At 50.5% G+C, this 22,356-nt stretch overlaps 1 protein-coding gene across 1 annotated transcript in view; it reads right to left on the bottom strand.

The window, feature by feature from the left end:
• Positions 1-20,387, bottom strand: part of MAP6 (microtubule associated protein 6) — a gene marked incomplete at both ends in the record, with an annotated part of 28,910 nt that extends 8,523 nt beyond the window's left edge. The window contains one exon of the mRNA XM_080613928.1: positions 19,672-20,387. Coding sequence (XP_080470054.1) covers positions 19,672-20,387 — 716 coding nt within the window. The remainder of the gene's footprint in view (positions 1-19,671) is intronic.
• Between the last annotated feature and the right edge of the window lie 1,969 nt (positions 20,388-22,356).

The following is a 22,356-nucleotide window of genomic DNA, read 5'->3' as shown; positions in this document are numbered from 1 at the left end:
AGGACCATGGAGCACGGCCTTCCAAGGAGGCAGAGTTATTCCACATGCTGTCACACCTCAAATGTCATAAATCATAGAATCATAGAATGGTTTGGGTTGGAAAGGACCTTGAGATCATCCAGTCCCATCCCCCTGCCATGGGCAGGGACACCTCACACTAAACCATGGCACCCAAGGCCTCATCCAACCTGGCCTTGAACACCGCCAGGGATGGAGCATTCACAGCTTCCCTGGGCAACCCATTCCAGTGCCTCAGCACCCTCACAGTAAAGAATTTCTTCCTTAGATCCAATCTAAACTTCCCCTGTTTCAGTTTGAACCCATCACCCCTTGTCCTGTCACTGCAGTCCCTGATGAAGAGTCCATCCCCAGCATCCTTGTAGCCCCCTTCAGATACTGGAAGCTGCTCTGAGGTCTCCACGCAGCTTCTCTTCTCCAGGCTCAACAGCCCCAACTTTCTCAGCCTGGCTCCATACAGGAGCTGCTCCAGCCCCTGATCATCCTCGTGGCCTCCTCTGGACTTGTTCCAACAGCTCCATGTCCTTTTTATGTTGAGACACCAGAACTGCACACAATGCTCCAAGTGAGACTGAAGGTGATGGTGAACACTGCAGAGGGCCAAAGAGCTGAAAAAGCAATGTAGTTGTGGGAGAGCAACCCCAAGAGTAACAGCCCTGCCATTGCTCATGTCTCAGCACAGAGGAACGTGAGAGTTGAGGACCATCCGTGCTCCATCCCTGGCGGTGCTCAAGGCCAGGTTGGACAGAGCCTTGGGTGACATGGCTTAGTGTGAGGTGTCCCTGGCCATGGCAGGGGTTTGGAACTGGATGAGCTTTAAGTTCCCTTCAACCCAAACCAGGCTGGGATTCTATGAATCCATGGGAAGAGGGGAATCTGATGCAGCAAGAAGTGCTGCCTAAGGCTGTGGAAAATTAAGCTTTTTAGGTCAAATGAAGCAATTGCATGTCACAAACTCACAGTGCGATCGGACCAGCAGCAGCAGGGTGGGAAGGGAACATAAAGCATCACCTCTCATCAACAACAGGCCAGATGGTTACAGAACTGAAGAGCTGCTGCCCAAGGGGATGAAGGACAGCACATCTCACTGACCTGCTCTGCTTCACAACAGCTCTGGTCCAAACTCCTCCATTCACGCTGCTGGGGGGGTTCATGAAGACCATTCACCCTTGCAGTGTTGGGCAGGGATCTGACTTTCCTGGCAGCTCTGGTGTGAAGCTGTTGGAACTCATGGCCAGCTCCTGTTCCCTAAATCCTGGCCCTTCTCCAAGCTGGGGATGCTTTAGTGATGCTGCAGTTCAGCTGCATTGGAACTGCAAGGCTTGCCCTTGAGGCAAATGATGGAGATGGGTGGTACTACAGATAAGATTTTGTCTTACTGTGGTCAATGATCACCCAAATGAGGGATGCAGAAGGATGGGTCTCCTGGAAGGAAGGTCAGGCTATAGCTGCTTGACATGAAAGAGCTTTTTTGCTGCAGCAATGTTATTTGACTGGCTGTATTTTTCCTCCCTTCAGGGAATCATCACTTCCCTTCTTTCTGTGGTTCTAATGCAGCTCATAATCAGCGTGGCTCTTTGCTTTCATTTCTAGTCTGTGTGACAGTGTAATTGCTCATCCTGGCACAGGAGTAGGAATAGATGCAGCAGTAAAGGAGGTAAAGGAGGAAGACGGTGACGCTTAAATAGCACCTATTGTTTTGCCACTGTGTTAGTCACTTTGGGCATTATTATTTGCTCCTTGCTGTAGTAGTTACTATATGACTATACCTGAATATCCTCACTATGCTGATTGGGCACCAGGTGTCCTGAAACGTCATTGTACGCATGGAAAATGAAGGACTGAGTTAGTCACAGTGAGTTTCAGTTAACACATGAAAGCAATTCTGCTGTGGGCTTTGAAAGGGGATGTAGCAACCGGATTTCAAAAGGTTTCTGTGTCTGAAATGGCAACAAAGCAAATGCTAGGAAATCACAGATCAGGATCCCCATGACCATTCATGGAGATTGACCATGGAGATCCCCATGATCACTCATGGAGATTCATTGAGGAGCAAATACATTGACCACTAAGCAGAAGAGCACTAAACCCAGCCCCAGGGCAAAGTTAGTGCCCAGATACATGGTATTCAAGTTTCCCCTTGCAGCATGCTCCTGACAACCCAGTGCAAAGAAGCTCCTGAATATCACGTTTGTTTTTATAAGGGCATCACCAGCAGAGATAAAGATGTCCCTGTCCCACTCTGCTTGGTGCTGGTCAGGCCACCCCTGGAATATGGGTTCAGTTTGGGTCCTGCTGCACAAAAGAGATGTGGCTGGGCTGGAGAGGGGACAGAGAAGGGGCCACAAAGATGGTCCAAGGGCTGGGCAGCAGTGAGGAAAGGCTGAGAGAGCTGGGACTGTTCAGCTGGAGAAGAGAAGGCTCAGGGAGACCTGATCCATGTGCCAGGAGTTAAAGGGGGGCTGCAGAGAAGATGGAGACTCCCTTTGGACAAGGAGTCCCATGGGAAAGCCAAGGGGTGATGGGCACAAGTTACTGCTGGGAGATTCCCACTGGACACAAGAGGAATTTTTTCACAAAGGGAACAATAATCCATTGCAATAATCTCCCCAGGGCAGTGGTGACTCCCCAGCGCTGGACACTGTTAAGATTGGGCTGGACAGGGTGCTGGGCATCCAGTCTGGGTCATGCTGTGACTGGAAAGGTTGGAGCAGATGATCCCTGATGTCCCTTCAACCTGGGATCCTGGGATTCTATGATTCTATGGTTTCTTGTGTACATACAGCCCATGCAAGTGAACACAGGATTTAACCCCATGGTCTTCTAGCAGCATCCCCCCTCCACCTTCAATGATCCTGCACAGCTGATGGAGATACTGACGCGAGGTCACAGCCTCAACGGCTGCTCACACCAATGGATACGTCTCCCAGATACCTACAGCATAGAGAAGCCTGCAGCTCACCTTAGAGACCCAGCAATGAGGATGGCCTCATTTTCTGTCAGACCACTGAAACCAGGGTATTGTGACAAGCAGGTATCTCCCAAGTGACCTTGCACCTCAACAGCTCAGCCAAAATACTGCCTGAGAAAGCAACGCACACACATATGCTCAGGCTCCAGAGACACCCGAGTTTATCCTATTTTGGTACACAAAGTAAAACATAGAAAACAGCATAAAACCAAATGTCTTTTATATATATTTATGTATATATGTGCATATGCTTTGGATGCATCTCATTTTCAGAAAAGGAAGGATAATTCAAACCCACAACAGTTCATACATCACAAGGCCTGTCTGAGTGGCATCCCCCCTGCACACAGGTCCGTGCTTTCCCATGGATGGGTGCAGCTATTTCTTACAAGAACCACTCAGAATCCATCAGCTGGGTACCAGCTCCAGCAGGATGAACAGTTCACAGCTGCATTTCTACTGTACCCCAAGAGTAACAACCACACAGCCTCCAATAACGCAATACAGAACACAGATGACCATGGATTAACCCACATTTAGTCCCATCACCTCTGCTGTGCCTTTGTGTGTGTATTTGAGCTCGTGCTATTTCTTTACAAGATTTTATATACATAATGAAGCTAAAGTATTCTTTTAGCATACAAAAGCGACAAGGCAGTTGCTGGCTTTGACAGTGGACTGAATCCTGCTTTCCATTATACACCTTCCCATGCAATGCACCCACTGAACGTTTCTTTAGTCAAAGAAACATTAATTTAGTCAAAATTAAGAGGTTGTAATGCTTTTGTAACTGAAAGAACCACAACAGAGCTGGGTGGGAACTAAGGAGATGAAAGAAGAGAGCATGGATTACAAGAGAAAGGATTACTGAGCAACGAAAGGCGGAGTCGGATTTTCCCCTTTACCCTTAATGCTGTCCTATTTCAAGGGCTGCAGGATCAAGATGTAGAATTGATTAGTGCAGTGGAGGGTAAAGTGTGGAGAATCCTGCTCCAAATCTATGTAGAATGACTGGGGAGGAAATGACACTGAAATTGCCCCGGGTGCTGCAGGAAGGATGCTTTAATAGCACCACGGACTAAACTGGGCTGAGTTGATGGGCACAGCGTAGGGGGAGAACTGGGAGGTAGAAAGGCTTCTTTGGGAAGAGGACAAAGCTTAATATGCCCATGCATCCTTATAGGAAACCATAGAACACACCACAAGTGACACGGCTGTAACAGGAGCAGGATGAGGTCCATTAAAGTGCATCACTAACAGCGTGATACTCAAATCCATGCCACTTCCAGTTAGCCCTTCTTCCTTTAGAAGCTATCCCTGCCTGCAGGAGGCACAAGAATAGATTTAAGCGTTGGGAATGAGAAAAATAGCCTAGGAAACTCTGTCCATTTCCCCATCCCATCTCTGTGAACTCGGGAAACCATCAGCATCACACTTGTGCATCCTTAACAGTGTAATGGGGAACGCTGACTCCGGCTCCCCAACAACTGCATTGATCCCATGATACTGAATCAGTAAATCCTGGGCCCATCAAAGCTGTCTCGAGGGAGTCTGGGAAAGAGACAGCGCAAGGCAGTGGAGCAGATGGCTGCATTGTGAAATCTCCTTCTAATTAGGTAAAATGGGGACTGATGGGAGTGAATGCAGCAATTACTGGTCACTGCTGGTACCACGCTGCCCACACAAAAGCCATCATGAATAAAAGAGGATGAGGAGAATCTGTCGGAAAGCTTCGTATGGGAAATAGTGAGAAAGCAGGTTCTGGAAGGTTATTTTAGGATTAATTGGTTGTTTTTCAAGGGCTTCTCCAGTGCTTTTAAGGAGTAGAAAGCCCTGAAAGCAAAGCACAGACCAAATGGGCTGTGGCTTTACAGCAAAGGTGCTCGTGTTCAGAGGTTTCGCAGTGTGTTTGATGCAAACCATCACCCCAAGCACACTGAAATGAGCAGGGAAACACACCCTGCGCTCAGCCCTGTGCTACCAACGCTGTGCTCTGCTCCGAAGGAGAGGTGTGAAGCTGAAAGAAGCCCCAAAAGTGAAGAATCTGGAACATACAGGCTCGGCACGTGGCAATAAGCAGCTTGCAAAGGGGAGGTTTTACTCCCTTTGGAGGAGAAAGCTGAGCAGAGACGTGCTTTTCCGTTTCCAGATGCAAGCAGCCTGTGTGTAACATGCTCTGGGGAGCTCAAACCAAGACAAGATGAAAGAAAACCCCAGGGTATGCGCATGGCTGCCTGGGCCAGCAAAGGAGACTTAGAAATGCTGTGTGCAGGGAACAAAGCCTGAAGAGCTGAGACCATTCCCATTTTCAGGAGCATCTTGCATTAATGTGGTTTTGGGAGCCAATAGGATGTTGCCATCCAGGGGTCTGGTGTCCTGGGGTCTTTTGGTACCTCTGGAGCATCAGGAGGGGGTTGCAAAAGGACCGCTGGCTTTGACACAGTGCTGCATGGATGCTCATGGGTCCAGAGATGCACCATCTAGAGGAAAACGTGGCCATAAATAGCCCTAAAAATACATCTGACCATGGAAACCCACTTCCCAAGCAGGATATTGCTAATGCACGACCGAATAAGAGCATCCCTCCACTGCACAATCACTGCAAGCATCTGCAGTCACAGCCCTACCTGCAATCACAGGGCTGCAATCACTGCCAAACCTCAACCCCAGCTGCCAGCACACAGAAATGTGCACTGCAATCCCTTTCCTAAAGCCAAACCAAAAGCTCCCAGGCAATAAATCAGGGGCCTGGAAATTAAAAGCACCGGGTTTATAAGTGTCCTGCAAAGCACTGAAAGGAGGCTTTGTTAGGTTTGTTATTACTAAGCACTTTTGTGTGCAGAGCAAATGTTTACAGCCTCCCTGAGCCATTTGTACCTAGTGGGGAAGTAATATGGATTTAGAAAGGAGACAATCTGCAAATACTTCTTCTTCTGGAGCTGTTCCAAGCTTAATGAAGAAAGAAGACATGCTAGGGACAAATGTATTAAGGTATTTAATTGAGAGAGATGAGAGAAGGAGGCAGTGCGCTTGTCTCCCAGGTATAGCATGTTTTAAGCACACTCCTAGATGGGTATTTATTGCAGCTGACGGAGCAGAAAGGCTCAGGAAAAGCATTCCTTCCCCTCCCATCAATAATTCAGCCCTTGTAGCAGTTCATAAAATGCTTATATTAAGTCATAACTAAATATTGCATTACAAAAAGAATAACTCACGTTCCAGCCAAGAGGAAAATCAACCCGAAGGAGGGTGGGGAAAATGACTGCCTTGAAGCTGGCACGTTGGGTTATGTCTGCTGAGAGCAAAGCTAAAGAGTGAAAAGGGGCTGCACTCAGTGCTCTGTTGGATCAAATCCTGATCTTGCCTCAATGACAGGGCTTTTTCCATCAATATCTTCATGGAACCTGCTCTCATGTCCATGCAGGTTCTCATCATGCCATGGTTTTCAGCCATGCAGGGGCAGCAGTCCCATATTAACCTCTGGCATCAAGCAGTGATGCTGCTTTTGATTCCAAATCACCAGCTCTGTTGGACCTGCTGGAATGAGTCCAGGAGGCCATGGAGCTGCTGCGAGGGCTGGAGCAGCTCTGCTCTGGAGCCAGGCTGAGAGAGCTGGGCTGGGGCAGCCTGGAGAAGAGAAGGCTCCTGAAGGGGAGACCTGAGAGCAGCTCCAGTGCCTAAAGGGGCTGCAGGAAAGCTGGAGAGGGGCTTTGGACAAGGGCCTGTAGGGACAGGCCAAGGGGAATGGCTTGAACCTGCCAGAGGGGAGACTGAGATGAGCTCTTAGGCAGAAGCTCTTCCCTGTGAGGGTGCTGAGGCGCTGGCCCAGGGTGCCCAGAGAAGCTGTGGCTGCCCCATCCCTGGCAGTGTTCAAGGCCAGGTTGGACACAGGGGCTTGGAGCAAGCTGCTCCAGTGGAAGGGGTCCCTGCCCGTGGCAGGGGTTGGAGCTGGAGGAGCTTTAAGGTCCCTTCCAACACAAACCAAGCTGTGATTCTACGTTAGGAGCCTCTGAGCACACTAAAAGGTTATTGGGTCTCAGTCACAACACCACACAAGGTCCAACATGGGATAAGACTCCAAGAGGTGGACCCCAACAGGGGATAAAGGACCAGGAGCACAGTGGGGAGGAGAGGGGGTAGCAGGGTCGTGATTGAGGATCAGAAGCCATCAAGATGATATAAATCAAACGTCACCCCAGATACACCCAGGCACCTTTTATTAAAACTATAATTGCTTGATCCCACCTGTGCCCTGGGGAGCATAAAGAAAAGCAGCAGCACCAAGGTCGCTGCAGACAGAAAATCAATGCAGGGAACGAACGGTAATGACTTTTTTTACCCCCCTACGGTGGACGACTCCTGCTGCCATCTCCAGAGATGCACAACATCCCTCGGATCTGCTCCAGCAAAGCACTTTGTACCATTTTAACTTGCACCATCCGACTCTCGCGCCTCTTGACTGTGACTACAGCAGCTCCGAGCATCCCAATGGACCGTTAGATCTCATACATGCAAAGACAATTATCCATTTCCCCGTGTCATTCTGTTCTCTATCCAAAACCATTCAATACCTCCCAGCTTCCTGCAACGACCACATCTCCTGCACTCCTGACCTCTCTAATGGGTGTCCTCAGGACTTTCTGTGCTCCACAGACCAAAGCCAAAACCTGAATAACAGTCTACCTAAGGCTTTACTAACGTGGAAGGATGTCACATCTTACATGTCCAGTTCCTCCCAGCACGTTACTTGCCCGAAAGTACTTTTTTAATGGGTTTGTTGGTTAATTTTTACTTTAAATGAACTAACCTTGCTGACATGTGATTTATGCTTCACTGCAGAATTGCTCCTGCGCCAGCTGCTCCCATCTGCACCGGTGCTGCTCATGATCCCTACCTCTGTGTCATACCCTGTCCTCACCTCTCCTGAACTGCTCCTCCTTCATTTCAGGCTGTTCCTCCAATATCTCAAGCTCTACTTTGGGCTCCAATTCCAGCATCCAGAAGGATTTAGCCAGACACAAGTGGAGGACTGTGCACAACGTTACACGGATGAAATACGGCGCTGTACAGGCACTCAGATGGGGTGGTCCTAATGCCCCTTACAAATCTCTTACCTGCAATAAGGTTTTAGTTACGATCATAGGATAAAGCAGTGCTGTACATTTAAATTGTCTATGGGATATCAAAGGCAGGTTGCAGCCTGTACAGAAGGGATAAAACAGCTTCTTCTCTGTGCTGTGAGCTTGAGCAGACCTGCTCTAGTGGAAGGTGTCCCTGCCCATGGCAGGGGTTTGGAACTGGATGAGCTTTAGGATCCCTTTAACCCAAATCGTTCCATGATTCCATGATTTGCTCCATAGGTAAAAGCCCCTGGCAGCACCATGGCATTGCAGCAGTGTTGGACCAGGTTGCTGCAAGCACCACAACTTTCAATGACAGCATCTCCACGCTCTCCGCACAATGATGCTGCCGAATCCAATCTCAGCTTCCCAGAGGGAACGTGTGGTTTTCCTCATGTCCTCCCTTCGTCAGGCTGCTTGCCAACACATCCCTCTCCAGGCATCCTCCATGCAAGTTGCCATAGCTACTGGCCAACACTGCAACAACCTTATGAGGAGTGGCTGAAGGAACTGGGGTTGTTTAGTCTGGAGAAGAGAAGGCTCAGGGGGGACCTGATGGCTCCCTACAAGTGCCTGAGAGGAGGATGGAGCCAGGAGGGGCTGGGCTCTGCTCCCAAGGAACAAGGGATGGGACAAGAGGAACCGGCCTCAAGCTGCACCAGGGCAGGTTTAGATGGAGCTGAGGAACAATTCCTGCCCCAGAGGGTGCTCAGGCATTGGAACAGGCTGCCCAGGGCAGGGCTGCAGGCACCGTCCCTGCAAGGGTTCACACCCCGTGGAGACGAGGCCTCAGTGCCATGGGGCAGTGGTGGCCTTGGCAGTGCTGGGCAATGGTTGGACTGGATGAGCTTAAAGGGCTTTTCCAACCTGGTTGACTCTGTGGTTCTGAGCTCTGCTGCTCGGCTGAGACTGCTGTGTTCACCCCCTGGATGCACAGGGTACCTGGTGGGAGGCTGTCACCCAGCCATGGCACATCAGCCCCATGCAAACCCAACCCAGGAATTTCCATACCTTCATAGGGTGTTGCATGGGCAACCTCCAATCCCCCCTTTTCTTCCCCATCCCAGACCCTTTGCACATCCATTTTATACGCAGACAATGAGAGTGCAAAGCCTGGTCAAAGCCCTGATCCACAACCCAGCCTGCTGGCCTCCAAAACTCCAGCAAAGTGGGAAAATTAGAGCTTTGAAGCCAATTCCCCCCTTAGTTTTAGGAACTTCACCAACAGAGTTTGTTCTGTTGCACTCATAGTGAAGTGTGACTTAGGCTGCAAGAGTTTGCAAGATATCGAGCATCATTTTAGCCTCCCATTGGGTCTCAGGTTGACGGAGCTCCATAGTCAAATTGGAGAGCAGATAGGAAAGGGACCCCGTTTGCAGTGAAATGGCACCTGCAGCTTCTCCTTGAACGTCTCAGCCAATAAACCAGCCATTGCTGGCCAAATCTGGGAACGGGATCAGTCAGGGTTCACATCCCTGCCTGTTTTTCCAGCCCATTGGAGCGTAATGCGCTGATTTCTTTCTGGCCAAGTTGCCTGCCCGAGAGCTGATGCACAGCCTCCTTCAAGGTGAAAGGCAAAGTGAAAGGCAGGAGGAAGCCTGACGCTCAGAAACAGGGTTGATCCTGAAGAACATCCCTCTCCTGTGTCTGATAACCCCTCCTCTTGCCATTCACCCAGCACCCAGACACAACACTGAGGCTTCTTTACTGCAACCCTCCAGCCTAACCAGCCCCAACCTTCCCAAAGGCAAGTTCTTAGCTGCTCTGCCTGGGTTTCTGGAAACCCAAACTGCCCAGCTGCCCATAAATGTGTGCTTTCAAAGGTGCCTGCTCATCTTTGCTTTGGAAGAAATAGACTGGATTCCCTACTTTGGGAGATGAGCTCTGTGCCCATCTTCCCCTCCATCTGTGTGGCCACAATAGCTTCTGTAGATGGTTTAATGGGAAGGAATGAGGAGAAAAAGGACAGAGTGAAGGAAGATATTAACTAACTCATCTGATAACTCATTTCACAGAATCATAATAATGATCAGCTGGCCCTTACACACAGGAATCCCACAAGGAGAACATTGCCCATATATTGCACAAGGGGAGAAAGACTGGGATGAGCGTGGAGGACATCTGAGATACCTACACCAGGGCACGAGTTTTTAATCCTATGGGAAGGCAGGGATTCCTGCAAGAGGACATGCTGATCCTGAAGGGCTCTGGGGAGCGAAAGGAGATCGGATCTGGGCTTTGGGCTAGGTTAGTGCCAACCCTGTCACTCCTGGGAATCATAGAATCCCAGATTGGTTTGGGATGGAAAAGCTCACCCAATTCCAACCCCCTGCCATCGGCAGGGACACCTTCCACTAGAGCAGCCTGCTCCAAGCCTCATCCAACCTGGCTTTGAACCCTTCCAAGGAATAGTCCTATTGGATAACCTTGTCATTTGCAACTAATACACAGCTCCACTCCAGAAAACCGCTGTTTTCTTTAAACACCATTTTCTATCCCCTTTCTGAGCCAGATAAAGCAGCAAAACACTTGATAGCCCCACACACCTCCACCCCTTTTAAAGAACAAGAAAAGCAGCAGCCAAGCGACATTAACAGAGCACCAGTGACCTTGCAAAGTATTCCAGTGAGGAATCTGGCTGCTTCCCAAGCAGGCACCTGCAAGGCTGGGCAGATAAGCACCGTGCAAGAGCTAATTGAGATGGGGAGGATGTTGCCATGCGGGAGGAAGCTGCCTGCAGTCAGTGGGAGCCCTGTGGATGGATGCAGAGCTGCCAGGAGCCAGCCCACAGCTCCCAACAGCCTGGCTTTCCTTGCCTGTTCGGCGGAGGTGGAACAAGTGATGCTGAAATGGTTCATTTATGGCTCTGTGGTGGTATTTTTAGAGTTAAATCCAGCTCAATGTGAAGCTTGGTGTTAAGCAACCACCCAGCAGCAAACGGCAGGGTTTTACAAATCTGCTGGCAGCAAGGAGATGCTTTCATGATCATAAAACAATAAAGACCCCTGCCGGGGATGTTACTTTGTGCTCCTGAATTGCAGCCTGAAAGAGAGACCCTGGCGAGTCCCTGCAGATGGGGATGCTGGGTCCGTGAGCTGTACCCCAATTCCAGCCCATCCCTGCATCATCACCACGTCTTGCGCTGTCCCCAGCTACGCATCCCGGGATGTGAAGCAGGAATATCTGCTCTCCAGCACAGCAGTGTAAAGTGCTTCATGAAACAAGCTGCTCCCCTAGGACCACCGGGTGAATTCTCCATTTCAAGGTAGGTTTGTGCAGTGGGATGCCCAAGGGCTGTGTCCTCACCTGCAGGTAGATCTACTGGCATCGTAGGGGCTGCAGTGGCACTGAAGCCAGCCCCCTGCTTTCCTGCAATGAGGTTCATTATTTCACATCGCCTACTCTACTAATTTTTGCATTATTATTATGATTACTATTTAATTATATTATCATATATTATTATAATTATTAATTATTACTATAATTAGTATTACTACTACTAAAACAGCTTCCCCACCTTCCCAGCACCAAACCCCCCTGTTCCATACTCAACAGCCCAGCTCACAGCCAGGTCCCCAAAGCAGCAGGACTCCCTCCACACACACACACACTGTTTGCAACGTGCTACAGGGTCCCTTCAGATGAAGGCACCACTGGAACAAAAGGAATTCATTAATAGAAGGCAAAACGCATTTGCTATATAACACCCGTGATGGTCGACTTGGGGAGGAGACATGGTTGGAGGTTAAAGCAGTAACTTGGTGAACAACGCAACTTGTGTGCACATATATATATATATATGTATACGTCTCATAGCAGTCCTTATCAGTCTTCCAGTACCTAAAGGAGCCAACAAGAAAGCTGGAGAGGGGCTTTGGGCAAGGGCCTGTAGGAACAGGCCAAGGGGAACGGCTTTATCCTGCCAGAGGGGAGACTGAGATGAGCTCTTAGGCAGAAGCTCTTCCCTGTGAGGGTGCTGAGGCGCTGGCCCAGGGTGCCCAGAGAAGCTGTGGCTGCCCCATCCCTGGCAGTGTTCAAGGCCAGGTTGGACACAGGGGCTTGGAGCAAGCTGCTCCAGTGGAAGGGGTCCCTGCCTGTGGCAGGGGTTGGAGCTGGAGGAGCTTTGAGGTCCCTTCCAGCACAAACCAGTCTGGGACTCCATGATTCTATCATATATATATATGATAGAATCATATATATGTCCTTTTATATGTATCTGTAAAGGACATCAGAAATAAACCCAGCATGCCAAGCTATAAATAATGAGAAATACAACTTCCATCCTATAAAAGTCCCCCTAAAACTCCCTTTCCCCTCCTGGCTGGTGATGCTCCTGCTAACAGGAAAGCATCCATGCCCTTGCCCCGATGTGACTTAGCTGAAGATACCAGCATTAGTGCTGTGAATACATTCAGCTAAGAGCAAAGAGAAGCAAGATTGATGTACGATGGAGTGCAGAAGCACTTAGAAAGTGAAGGCTTGTTCAGGCAGCGGGAGACAGGAAAAGCAAAGGTCATGCTCTAAATGTGATAGAAGGCAAATTTACAATGGCTGTGGGTGATTTGTTTGGCAAAGGAAGGACAGTGCAAGTCCTGTTGTCTAAATTAGCTGATCCCTCTCCTCTTTATTTATTGTTTGGTACAGCAAGAGCTTGAAGTCACCATATTAAAGTGGAGTCTGACCTACAGCATCTCCTCTGGCATCCAGGAGAAGCTGTGGTTCCAACAGGCATAGCAGTATTCAGAAGGGGAGAAGAAGAGATGTTTGACATGTCCTTTGGTATGATAACAGGCTTAGCAGACAAAAGAAATGTGCAAATCCATCTGCTTTCAGTACAGCATTTAATACAGAGCCACGTGGGACATTATTAATTAAACCAGTGAACATGAACATCAGCAGAACGGGAAGCAGGGCAGGGAGATTACATGGATGAGTGCTGGAAGGCTGAGCTGCAGCCTGGAAGGAGGTTAGCAGTGCTTACCATTTTTAAGGTTGACTTTGGCACTAATAAGTAGGGCAATGTCCTAATGACATGTTGTCGGCAGCACCAATAAGGAGGAGGAGCAGGGATATCACAGAGGAAGAAAGGGATTGACCTTGATGCCACGGGATGACAATTATTAGTATTAAATTCTAGGCTTGGTATTAACCACTAGGATTTGTTTGCTATGGGATGGGAGCTCCAAGGCTGTAACAACCTAAGGAGGACAATGACATGGAGGTCCTGGTTATCAAAGGGTGAGGGATTCATAAAGCATCTGTGATGCCCAGACGTGACAGGAGTGTCTCAGCAGGAATGGGGACCTCATCTCCAAAGGGCAACAGCCTGCATCTGTCTGTAAGAAACAGTGATTTCATCTGGGAAGAGCTGGAGAGAAATGGTTGATCCAGAGAGTAAAAAAGGAGACCAAATCACTTTGCCTTGCTAGCTACAGAGCCAAAGGATGTGGATGCTGGACTTGGAGACACTGAGCAGTGACCTCCAGATAGGAGAAGTGCACTGAGTGCCAACAAAAGACCAAGCCATAACTCATCCACTGACTCAGACTGGATATGAGATGATGGCTGCAAACCATCAGAGACTAAGGGCTTTATACACCCTTCCAGCTGGCATCATGGAACTAAAACTTCCCTATTTCCAAGACAGAGCCTCAGGTGTTACTCATAGAGACTAAATAACAAACTGGACTTACTGGTTCAGACGGTCCCATCCAGTCTCATGTGCCTAAAGGTCCCTGCTGAGGTGACACAGAGGAGCAGGAGCAGAGGAAAAACTGCTCAAGTACATTGACTCCATCACCTGAATGCCACCTCCACCTCTTCCTCCTGCTCAGCCCCATCCTGAGCACATAGAATCATAGAATGGTTTAGGTTGGAAAGGACCTTAAGATCATCCAGTTCCAACCCCCTGCCATGGGCAGGGACACCTCACACTAAACCATGGCACCCAAGGCTCCGTCCAACCTGGCCTTGAACACTGCCAGGGATGGAGCATTCACAACCTCCCTGGGCAACCCATTCCAGTGCCTCAGCACCCTCACAGTAAAGAATTTCTTCCTTAGATCCAATCTAAACTTCCCCTGTTTCAGTTTGAACCCGTTACCCCTTGTCCTGTCACTACAGTCCCTGATGAAGAGTCCATCCCCAGCATCCTTATAGGCCTCCTTCAGATACTGGAAGGCTGCTCTGAGGTCTCCAGCACATACACAGCCCAGCTCCAGCTTGCACACAGTTGAAGCAGCAAATTCAGCGTTGCCTACACTGCTGAGCAGTCAACTCAACCCCCAGTTGACTTTTGGGGCTGGATATTGTCCACCTTAATGTGACTGCAGCGAATATGTAGGCAAATACTGCAACTTGGGAGGTACTACCCAGTAGTTGGAGTACAACTACTCCAACTTGGAGATACTACCAGCCTTTCTCAGCCTGGTGGACTATATCCAGAGAAGATCAAGATGCAGATGAGGGCAGGATAGGTGCCTGTCTCCAAAACCCACCCCATCCTCTTCATGTCTTAGTAAATACAAGGCTTTTCTCCACACATGGTTATTACATACTCATGTAACTGAGCCTTGTGGAATGAGCAGACACCGTGTCTCCTCCTGCTGCTAAAGGTAGGTATCAAGTAACTGCTGAGCCAGAGCTCAGCTAAAGCCACCAAACAGCAATTTGAAGAGCCCTTTCTGGATGGAAGGAAACATCCTGCCCCTTCCCTTCCAGCTGAGAGCAAAACTGGATCCATTTGCCTACGTGGGTTACTTCAATGACACTCTCACCCAAACTGGGAGCTTGGAGCTGAAACACTGGGGAATGTTTACCCAGGAATGTTCTCTGGTACCGAAGTATGGGATACCCTTCACTCACACTATTAAAGTCCTTTCACTCCCAAATCAAGGTGGTTGCACTCAAACTGCTTGCTGGGATAAGTTCTTGGCTCATACCCATTCCCAAACTCAAGTTGGGAAGTGGGCTAGGTACTGTTTGAAGAGTGTAGATGATCACGTTCCCATGCCCAGGAATGCGTCCTGACCTGTTTCATGCACTAATACAGACCCAGCCTATGGATCTGATTGGAAATTTCAGGAGGCATTGGAAAAATCCCCACCAAATCTGACACAACTGCCAGCATAAGCAGTGTTCCAAGTATCTCACCAAGATGGGACACGTCCTCCATTGGAGATCTGCAGGAATAGGTTAGATGAAATCACCCCGGTGTGGTGTAGATATATGATTCCCTTCCCCAGAAACAGGATGTGGATCACAGGAATTCCTTCCTTCCCTATATTTTCACAGTTATAATACGGAGAATGAATCCCTTGTCTTCACGTAGCTTGCTCCAGTCTTTCTTTCAAGACATCCCTCCCTAAATTCTCTCCTCTGTATCTCAGGAAACCACACAGCAAGTCCCCAGCACTGACTCATTCATCTCTATAGCTACTACAAGTTCCCATTTGCTCTGCATCTTTAGTACCTCCAGGGCTTGAGACGAATGACAAGAACATTAACAACAGGCAACTAATGCTAGAGGCAGGCCCAAGTTTGCCATTGAAGCCTTTCTTGGTTTGTTTCCTCTGGTAGGAAAGGAGATTGGTGGGGAAAAATAATTGCTTTGGTTAAAAGAAAGCCCATAAAAGACCTTTTTTTCGGGTGAAGAACATGAAACCTTGGCTTTGCAATATTACTTCTCGGGGGGAAGTTCATCACCTCGCTACTCACTTTGATACTGCAAAGGGGGTGAAGTTCTCCCTTTCCCCTGCATATCTTCTTTCTTCAGGGAATAATATAACAAAAGGAGAAGAGTGCAAGACTATGAAGGAGGAGGGGAAAAAAACCACCCAGAAAACTCCGAATTCTACCATTTTTTCCATCATTTTCAAAGAAAAATGGGAAATAGTCATTCTTTCTTGCATTCTTTGCCACTTCCAGCAGCAAACGCCACTGTCTGTCCATTTTAGCATGGATTCCCTCTTGTCCCAGACCCTCAGAATGGCTTCATTCCCCTCCATCCTTGGGTGCAACAGGGAGAAGAGCTCTGCCCACCCCTTGCAGGAGCTCAGTTCCAATCACTTGGGAACTGGGGTCACCAGGGCCACCTCTGTGCCCAGATAAAACCCTCAAGGACGCCACCAGATCCTCCTATGGGACATCAAAGAACTGAATGAGAAAAGGCTTCATCCAGCAGCAACAGCTTTCCAAGGAGCTGAAAACCCCCTAGGTTGGGTCCTGAGCCTTATCTAGAGGTCAGGTCAGCCACATAGACCTAGCGTGCCCACTCACCTTTGTCATTACTTGGTCCACAGGCCACCGCGAGAAGCAGGACTGCAGAGAAGATAAGGGTGAAGAGGAGATGCAACCTGCCCCATAGCATTGCTGGAGCAGCACGTGCTTTAGGAAAGGAAACTGAGGCAAGAAGCACCTTGGGGCTCGGAGCTGCATCACACCAAAGCACCCCCAGTCACAATGGTGGCTTCCAGAACCTTGACCCCAGAAGAACACCACCAAACTGGAGAAGGATGCCCCAGAGCTTCAGCCTGACCCTAATCCTGATGCACTGTGTGGGCTCAGGTAGGTCAGGAAGCATCCCTGGTGCTGAGGCGCTGGCACAGGGTGCCAAGAGAAGCTGTGGCTGCCCCATCCCTGGCAGTGTTCAAGGCCAGGTTGGACAGAGCCTTGGGCGACACAGAACCATTGTATGATATAAAGAGGTTGGGAAAGGGGATCCCTCTCTTCCGCATGGATTTCCCTGATGACCTTGGGCTAGGGGCTTGCTCTATCCCAATCTCTGTTCCCTTACCTGGAAATAATACTCAGGCGGATAAAGCGAGTTTAGAAACCATTACTGGTGTGCTCTTTGGTTTCACCAAGGAATTGCTTCCCAGCCTTGGAGCATCACATTACACTGATGTGCAGTGGTAACAAAGGGCTGTAAGGAAATCCCCCCTGTCTCTTCTGCTGGGGAGCCTTCATCTATGCAAAACCCAGCAAAGACAATGGAGGACAAGCCCCATGCAATTACAGAGTGCTTTGGTTTGGAGGGACCTTAAAGCTCATCCAGCTCCAACCCCTGCCACAGGCAGGGACACCTTCCAGTAGAGCAGCTTGCTCCAAGCACCTCAGTCTCCCCTCTGGCAGGTTAAAGCCATTCCCCTTGGCCTGTCCCTATGGGCCCTTGTCCAAAGCCCCTCTCCAGGTTTCTTGTGGGATCCTTCAAGTATTGGGGCCATCCTACATCACCAGGAGATTATTTTGGCTGCCTAAAAGGTTGCCTACATAAGCCATGGAGTCTCCCATCCTTGGAGATGTTGGAAACCCACCCAGGAGGGACTCCTGTGAGCAGCGAGGTTCTTGATGGTAATAAGGATTGGGAGAATTTGGCTTTTAAGAAGAACCCAAACAACAAACAGCACTTAAAAGATGCCTCATTTGAACAGAAAATGAGAACAATTAAGCACAACATCACTTATACATTAATGAAGAGGCGCTTATGCTCCAGGGCTGAGCGTCAGAGCAAACACTTGTCCTCCAATAAGCTGCAAGGAAGAATAAGTGGAAGAGCATATGAGCACCCAAAGGGGAAAGAGAAGCCTCAACAGTGTCCTGACAGCCAAGGGGTAACACAAGGAGGGCTGAATCCTTCTTAGGTTTAAGATCTGAGCTGACCCAACCCCTTTGCTTGGGAACAGCAGGCATATGAATAGGCTGGAGCAGGTTGGAGGGATGGGAAGGTGAGAAATCCATGTTTAAATCCACAGGGAAATAAGTGTCATTATCCCTTGCACCAGTATAAGAGAGCAACACAACAGCTCTGCAGCTCTGGGGCAGCCTTCTGCTTCGGTCCTGCCATCACCAGCCCAAGCCCACACCTTGCAAGGTGACAAGAAGCTGAGATCCCAATGAAAGGACTGTGCCACCGCTGGAAAAGCCTTTCCTTACACCTTCTAACCCTGAAAAAACACAGATCCCCAAAATCCCTGGCTGCTTTCTCACATCCCAATCACCACCATCACACCTGGATGGAGCTGACCCGCAGCAGCACTCACATCCCCAGTAAGAGCCAGCATTGATGCCAAAATGCAGCAAGAAAAGGGCAAAATCTCCCTGTTTAAACCATTTCCCACCCAGCAGGAACCACGTCCAGTGGGACAGGAGTCAAATCCCAGCTTCATTTTAAATCCATGTGAATTTACTACCTGTTTGAGGGCAGGATGTCACCCCTACATCTCCCTAGGGAAGAAAATAAACCATTCCAAGGCATAAAACCCCCCTCGGCATTCACATGGAAACAGGGGGTAAAGGCTGCGATTCCACTTTTGTCACCACAAACCCCAGCTCTGCTCTCTGCCACCTCCACGGCAGCGGTGGGATCTGCCAAGGAAAGCTCTGGAAAACACAATCACTGCAAACCCTCCTCACACACGTACGTGCAGAGCAGCCCCCCCCCTCTCTCCCCCCCCCCCCCGGATCCCATCACTTTTGTTTTGCATTCCCGACACATCCAACCCCTTCAGAAACAACAGCATCTCCCAGAGAGGAGTTCCCGGCTCCGAATCCCAAACGGGGTCTTGTTCTGGGGTGAAATAAGGACACCCCCTTCCTAGCCCCGGATGGGGATGATGGGGGGGGGGCAGAGGGATGTGCCACCCCCCACCGCGCTGCGTTAAACATGGCAGCATCCGAAGGCTGCCCCACCCAAGCGGCCTAGGACGCGTGTCAACCGCATCCCGCATCCCGCTGCATCCCTGGGATGCTTTGTCTCGGGAATAACACCAGCCTGGGGGACGCATGGGGCCCTCCCGTGTGTGGGGCACCCCACTCGTGTGTGGGACCCCCATCTGCCTGTGGGACCCCTGGGATGCAGGGATGCTGGTCCCAAGGACCCTCAGGATGCAGAGATGCTGGTCCTTGGGATCCCTCGGATGCAGGTCCTTGGGACCCCCTGGATGCAGGTCCTTGGGACCCTTGAGATGCCAAGGACCCTCAGGATGCAGGCATGCTGACCCTTGGGACTCTCAGGATGCAGGGATGCTGGCCCCCGAGACCCTCAGGATGCAGGGATGCTGACCCTTGGGACCCTCGGGATGCAGGTCCTCAGGACCCTTGGGATGCAGGAATGCTGGCCCTTTCAGATCAGCCTTCCCACAACAGCCAGGGATACACTTAGAAAGGCCCACGGTTGACTTGCACATCCCAGAGAGGTGACCCAAACCTCCCCTGCTGAAAGCCAAGCTGGGGGGTGCATCTGAATTTCGGGATATGAGAGGGATGTGTGATGGGGAACCTGCTGCAAGCCCACCCGACATAAAGAACCCGTGGGTTCACTGCCTGAATAGCAAACAGCACAGCACACACCACCGACACCAAGAGAGGTGGGGAATTTTTAAGGACATCCCCTGGGTGGGAGATGAGCAAATCCCCCAAAACAGTGTTTATAAGCTGCATTCACCCAGCTCCCAGGGTGGGATGTCCCTGCTGGAGATGGGCAAGAGGGACTGCAGAAGGGATGGGGGTAAGGATGGAGACAGGGATCACGATGGGTATAAGGATGAGGACGGGGGGTCTCACCTGTATGACGAGCTGACCCCCGCCGCCACCTCCTCCTTGATCTGCCTGTTGAGGGCATCAGCAGCCGCCCTGCCCCTGCCCACCTCCGTCTCCTCCACCTTCTTCCGAGCCTTGTCCCTGCCATCCCCGGCCCGCACCGCTTTGGGATGCTCATCCTCCGCTTCGCCATCCTCCTCTTTCCTCTCGGCGCCGGGCAGCACCTTCCTCCGCTTCTCCTGAGCCGGCTTCTCTGGGGACCCACGGTCCAGGGCGAGCACGGGGGAAGGTCCCGGTTTAGGGATCCAGGGATGATCTCCCCGCTTGGGAATGGGCCAAGCGCGGAAATCCTTCTGGTACTGCGTCTCCTTCTCGAAGGGCGTATCCGAGGGCTGGTACTCGCTCTTGGGCTTGCAGCTCGGCTCCGGCCGCTGCACCTTCCACGGCTTGTAGTCGTGCCGCATCACCGAGTCAGCCGGGGGGGACCCGTGAGGGGCCGGGCCGGGCCGAGCCGCCCCGGGGACGGCTTCACCACCAGCACCAGCACCAGCAGCACCTCCAGCCGCCGCCTCAGCGCCGGGCTGGGTGTCGATGGGGGCAGCGGGGACCGGGCGCGCCGCGGGGTGCTCGGTGGCCTCGGAGTACTTGGTGAAGACGAGCGGGACGGCGATGTCCGCCTTGTCCAGCTGGCTCCAGAAGCGGGCGATGCAGCAGGCGCGGCTGATGCAGGGCCACGCCATGGCGGCCCCGCGCCGCCGCCTCCCCGCACGGCAGCCGAGAACCGGGATCGGCGGGCGGGATGCGGGATGATGGTGGGGGAGAACGGGCACGGCACGCACAGGGCACGCCCGCGACGTAACGGGGGAGGGGCGGGGCTTAACTGGAGTGGGCGGGGCTTGGGTGGGGCGGAGGTGAACACGTGTGTGCATACATGTGCAAGGCGTGTGTATGTGCAAGGCGTGCTCATGCACACGTGTGTACGGTGACTCGCCTGTGTGCGCATACGCATGTACAAGGCACGCATGCCTGTGAGACACGAGGATGCACATGTGTGCGCCGTCACATGGCTGCACACGCATATTCAAGACATGCCCATGCATGCACACACACATGCGCAAGCACACACATGCATGCACGAACACATGCACAGTCACACGTACATGTAAGACACGCCCTTGTGTGCACACATGCACAAGCACATGCATGCATGCACGAACATATGCGCAGTCACACATACATGTAAGACGCGCCCATGTATGTAAACCCACATATGCATGCACACACAGCTGCATGCATGCGTATAAGGCACATTCATGCACGTGTGCACACACTAATGCGCACACACGCATGTATATGTACACATGTATGCACAATAACACACCTGCACGCATGTGTACAAGGCACATTCATGCACATGTGTGCACACACACGCATGTATATGTACACATGCATGCACAATCACACACCAGCACACACAGGCGAAACATGCTCATGCACGTATGTGCAGTGTCACACACCTGCATATACATGTTCAAGACACACATATACATGCATGCACACGCATGCACAGTTACACCCCTGTACACATGTGAGATGCACCCATGTATGCATGAACACACACACAATCACACATAATGACTCTTACATGTGAAACATGCACATGTATGCACACATGCACATACACACATACATGTACAAGACACACCCATGCACATGCGTGCACAGTAACACACCAAGGCACAAACACGTGCAAGACGCCCATGAATGAATGCTGACACACATGCATACACATGCAAGACATGCCCATGCATGCATGCACACACAGTCACGCACATCCACCCACATGCAATGTGCACACACATGTACAATTGCATACATGTACCTATGTGCACACAGATATGCGCACGGTTACATGCACGTACATGGATGCACACATGCAGACCTACACACATGCATGCAAATGCATGCAGCATACATGAACACATGTGGGTAACACATACACATGCACACACATTTACATGCATGCACATGTACAAATATGCATGTACATGGTCACTCACATACCTGCACACAGATACGCGGTACACATGCAGACATATGTGAGCATACATGCATGCATGTATGTGCACAGCACACATACATGCATGCACACTTGACATCTGCACATATACGTGCATACACATGAATGCAAGCACATACGCAAGACATTTGCGTGCAAACACCTGCACACATATATGTGCATATGAACACACATGTACTCACACAGGACACGCACCACACATGCATGCACACAATTGCACATACACACAAACTCATGTTCACACATGTATGCGCTCATAGAAGTGTGCACACATTCACGCTCACACACTAACAGATATGCGCATATATGGGTGCACACACATCTGTGCACATGCAAACACACGCATGCACATTCACACCTGTACACACATGCACTAATGCATGCACATGGACAATCATAAAACCTCACCCATATGCACACACCAACATGCATGCCCACATGCAAAACATGGCTTCAGCTGAGTGCCCTTAGCTGCACATACACACACATGAACACGCATGTAGAGGGACACACACAGAATCACAGAAACACAGACGTGTTTGGGTTGGCAGCTCATCTGCCGTGCACAGATACACACGCATGTGTACACACACGCACACACGTTCTTCCATGCACCTTGATGCCTACAC

The sequence above is a fragment of the Psittacula echo genome (assembly GCF_963264785.1).
Source record: "Psittacula echo genome assembly, chromosome: 3".
NCBI lineage: Eukaryota > Metazoa > Chordata > Aves > Psittaciformes > Psittacidae > Psittacula > Psittacula echo.
The sequence above is the reverse complement of the archived record's forward strand: the minus strand, read 5'-3'. Positions and strand labels throughout refer to the sequence as shown.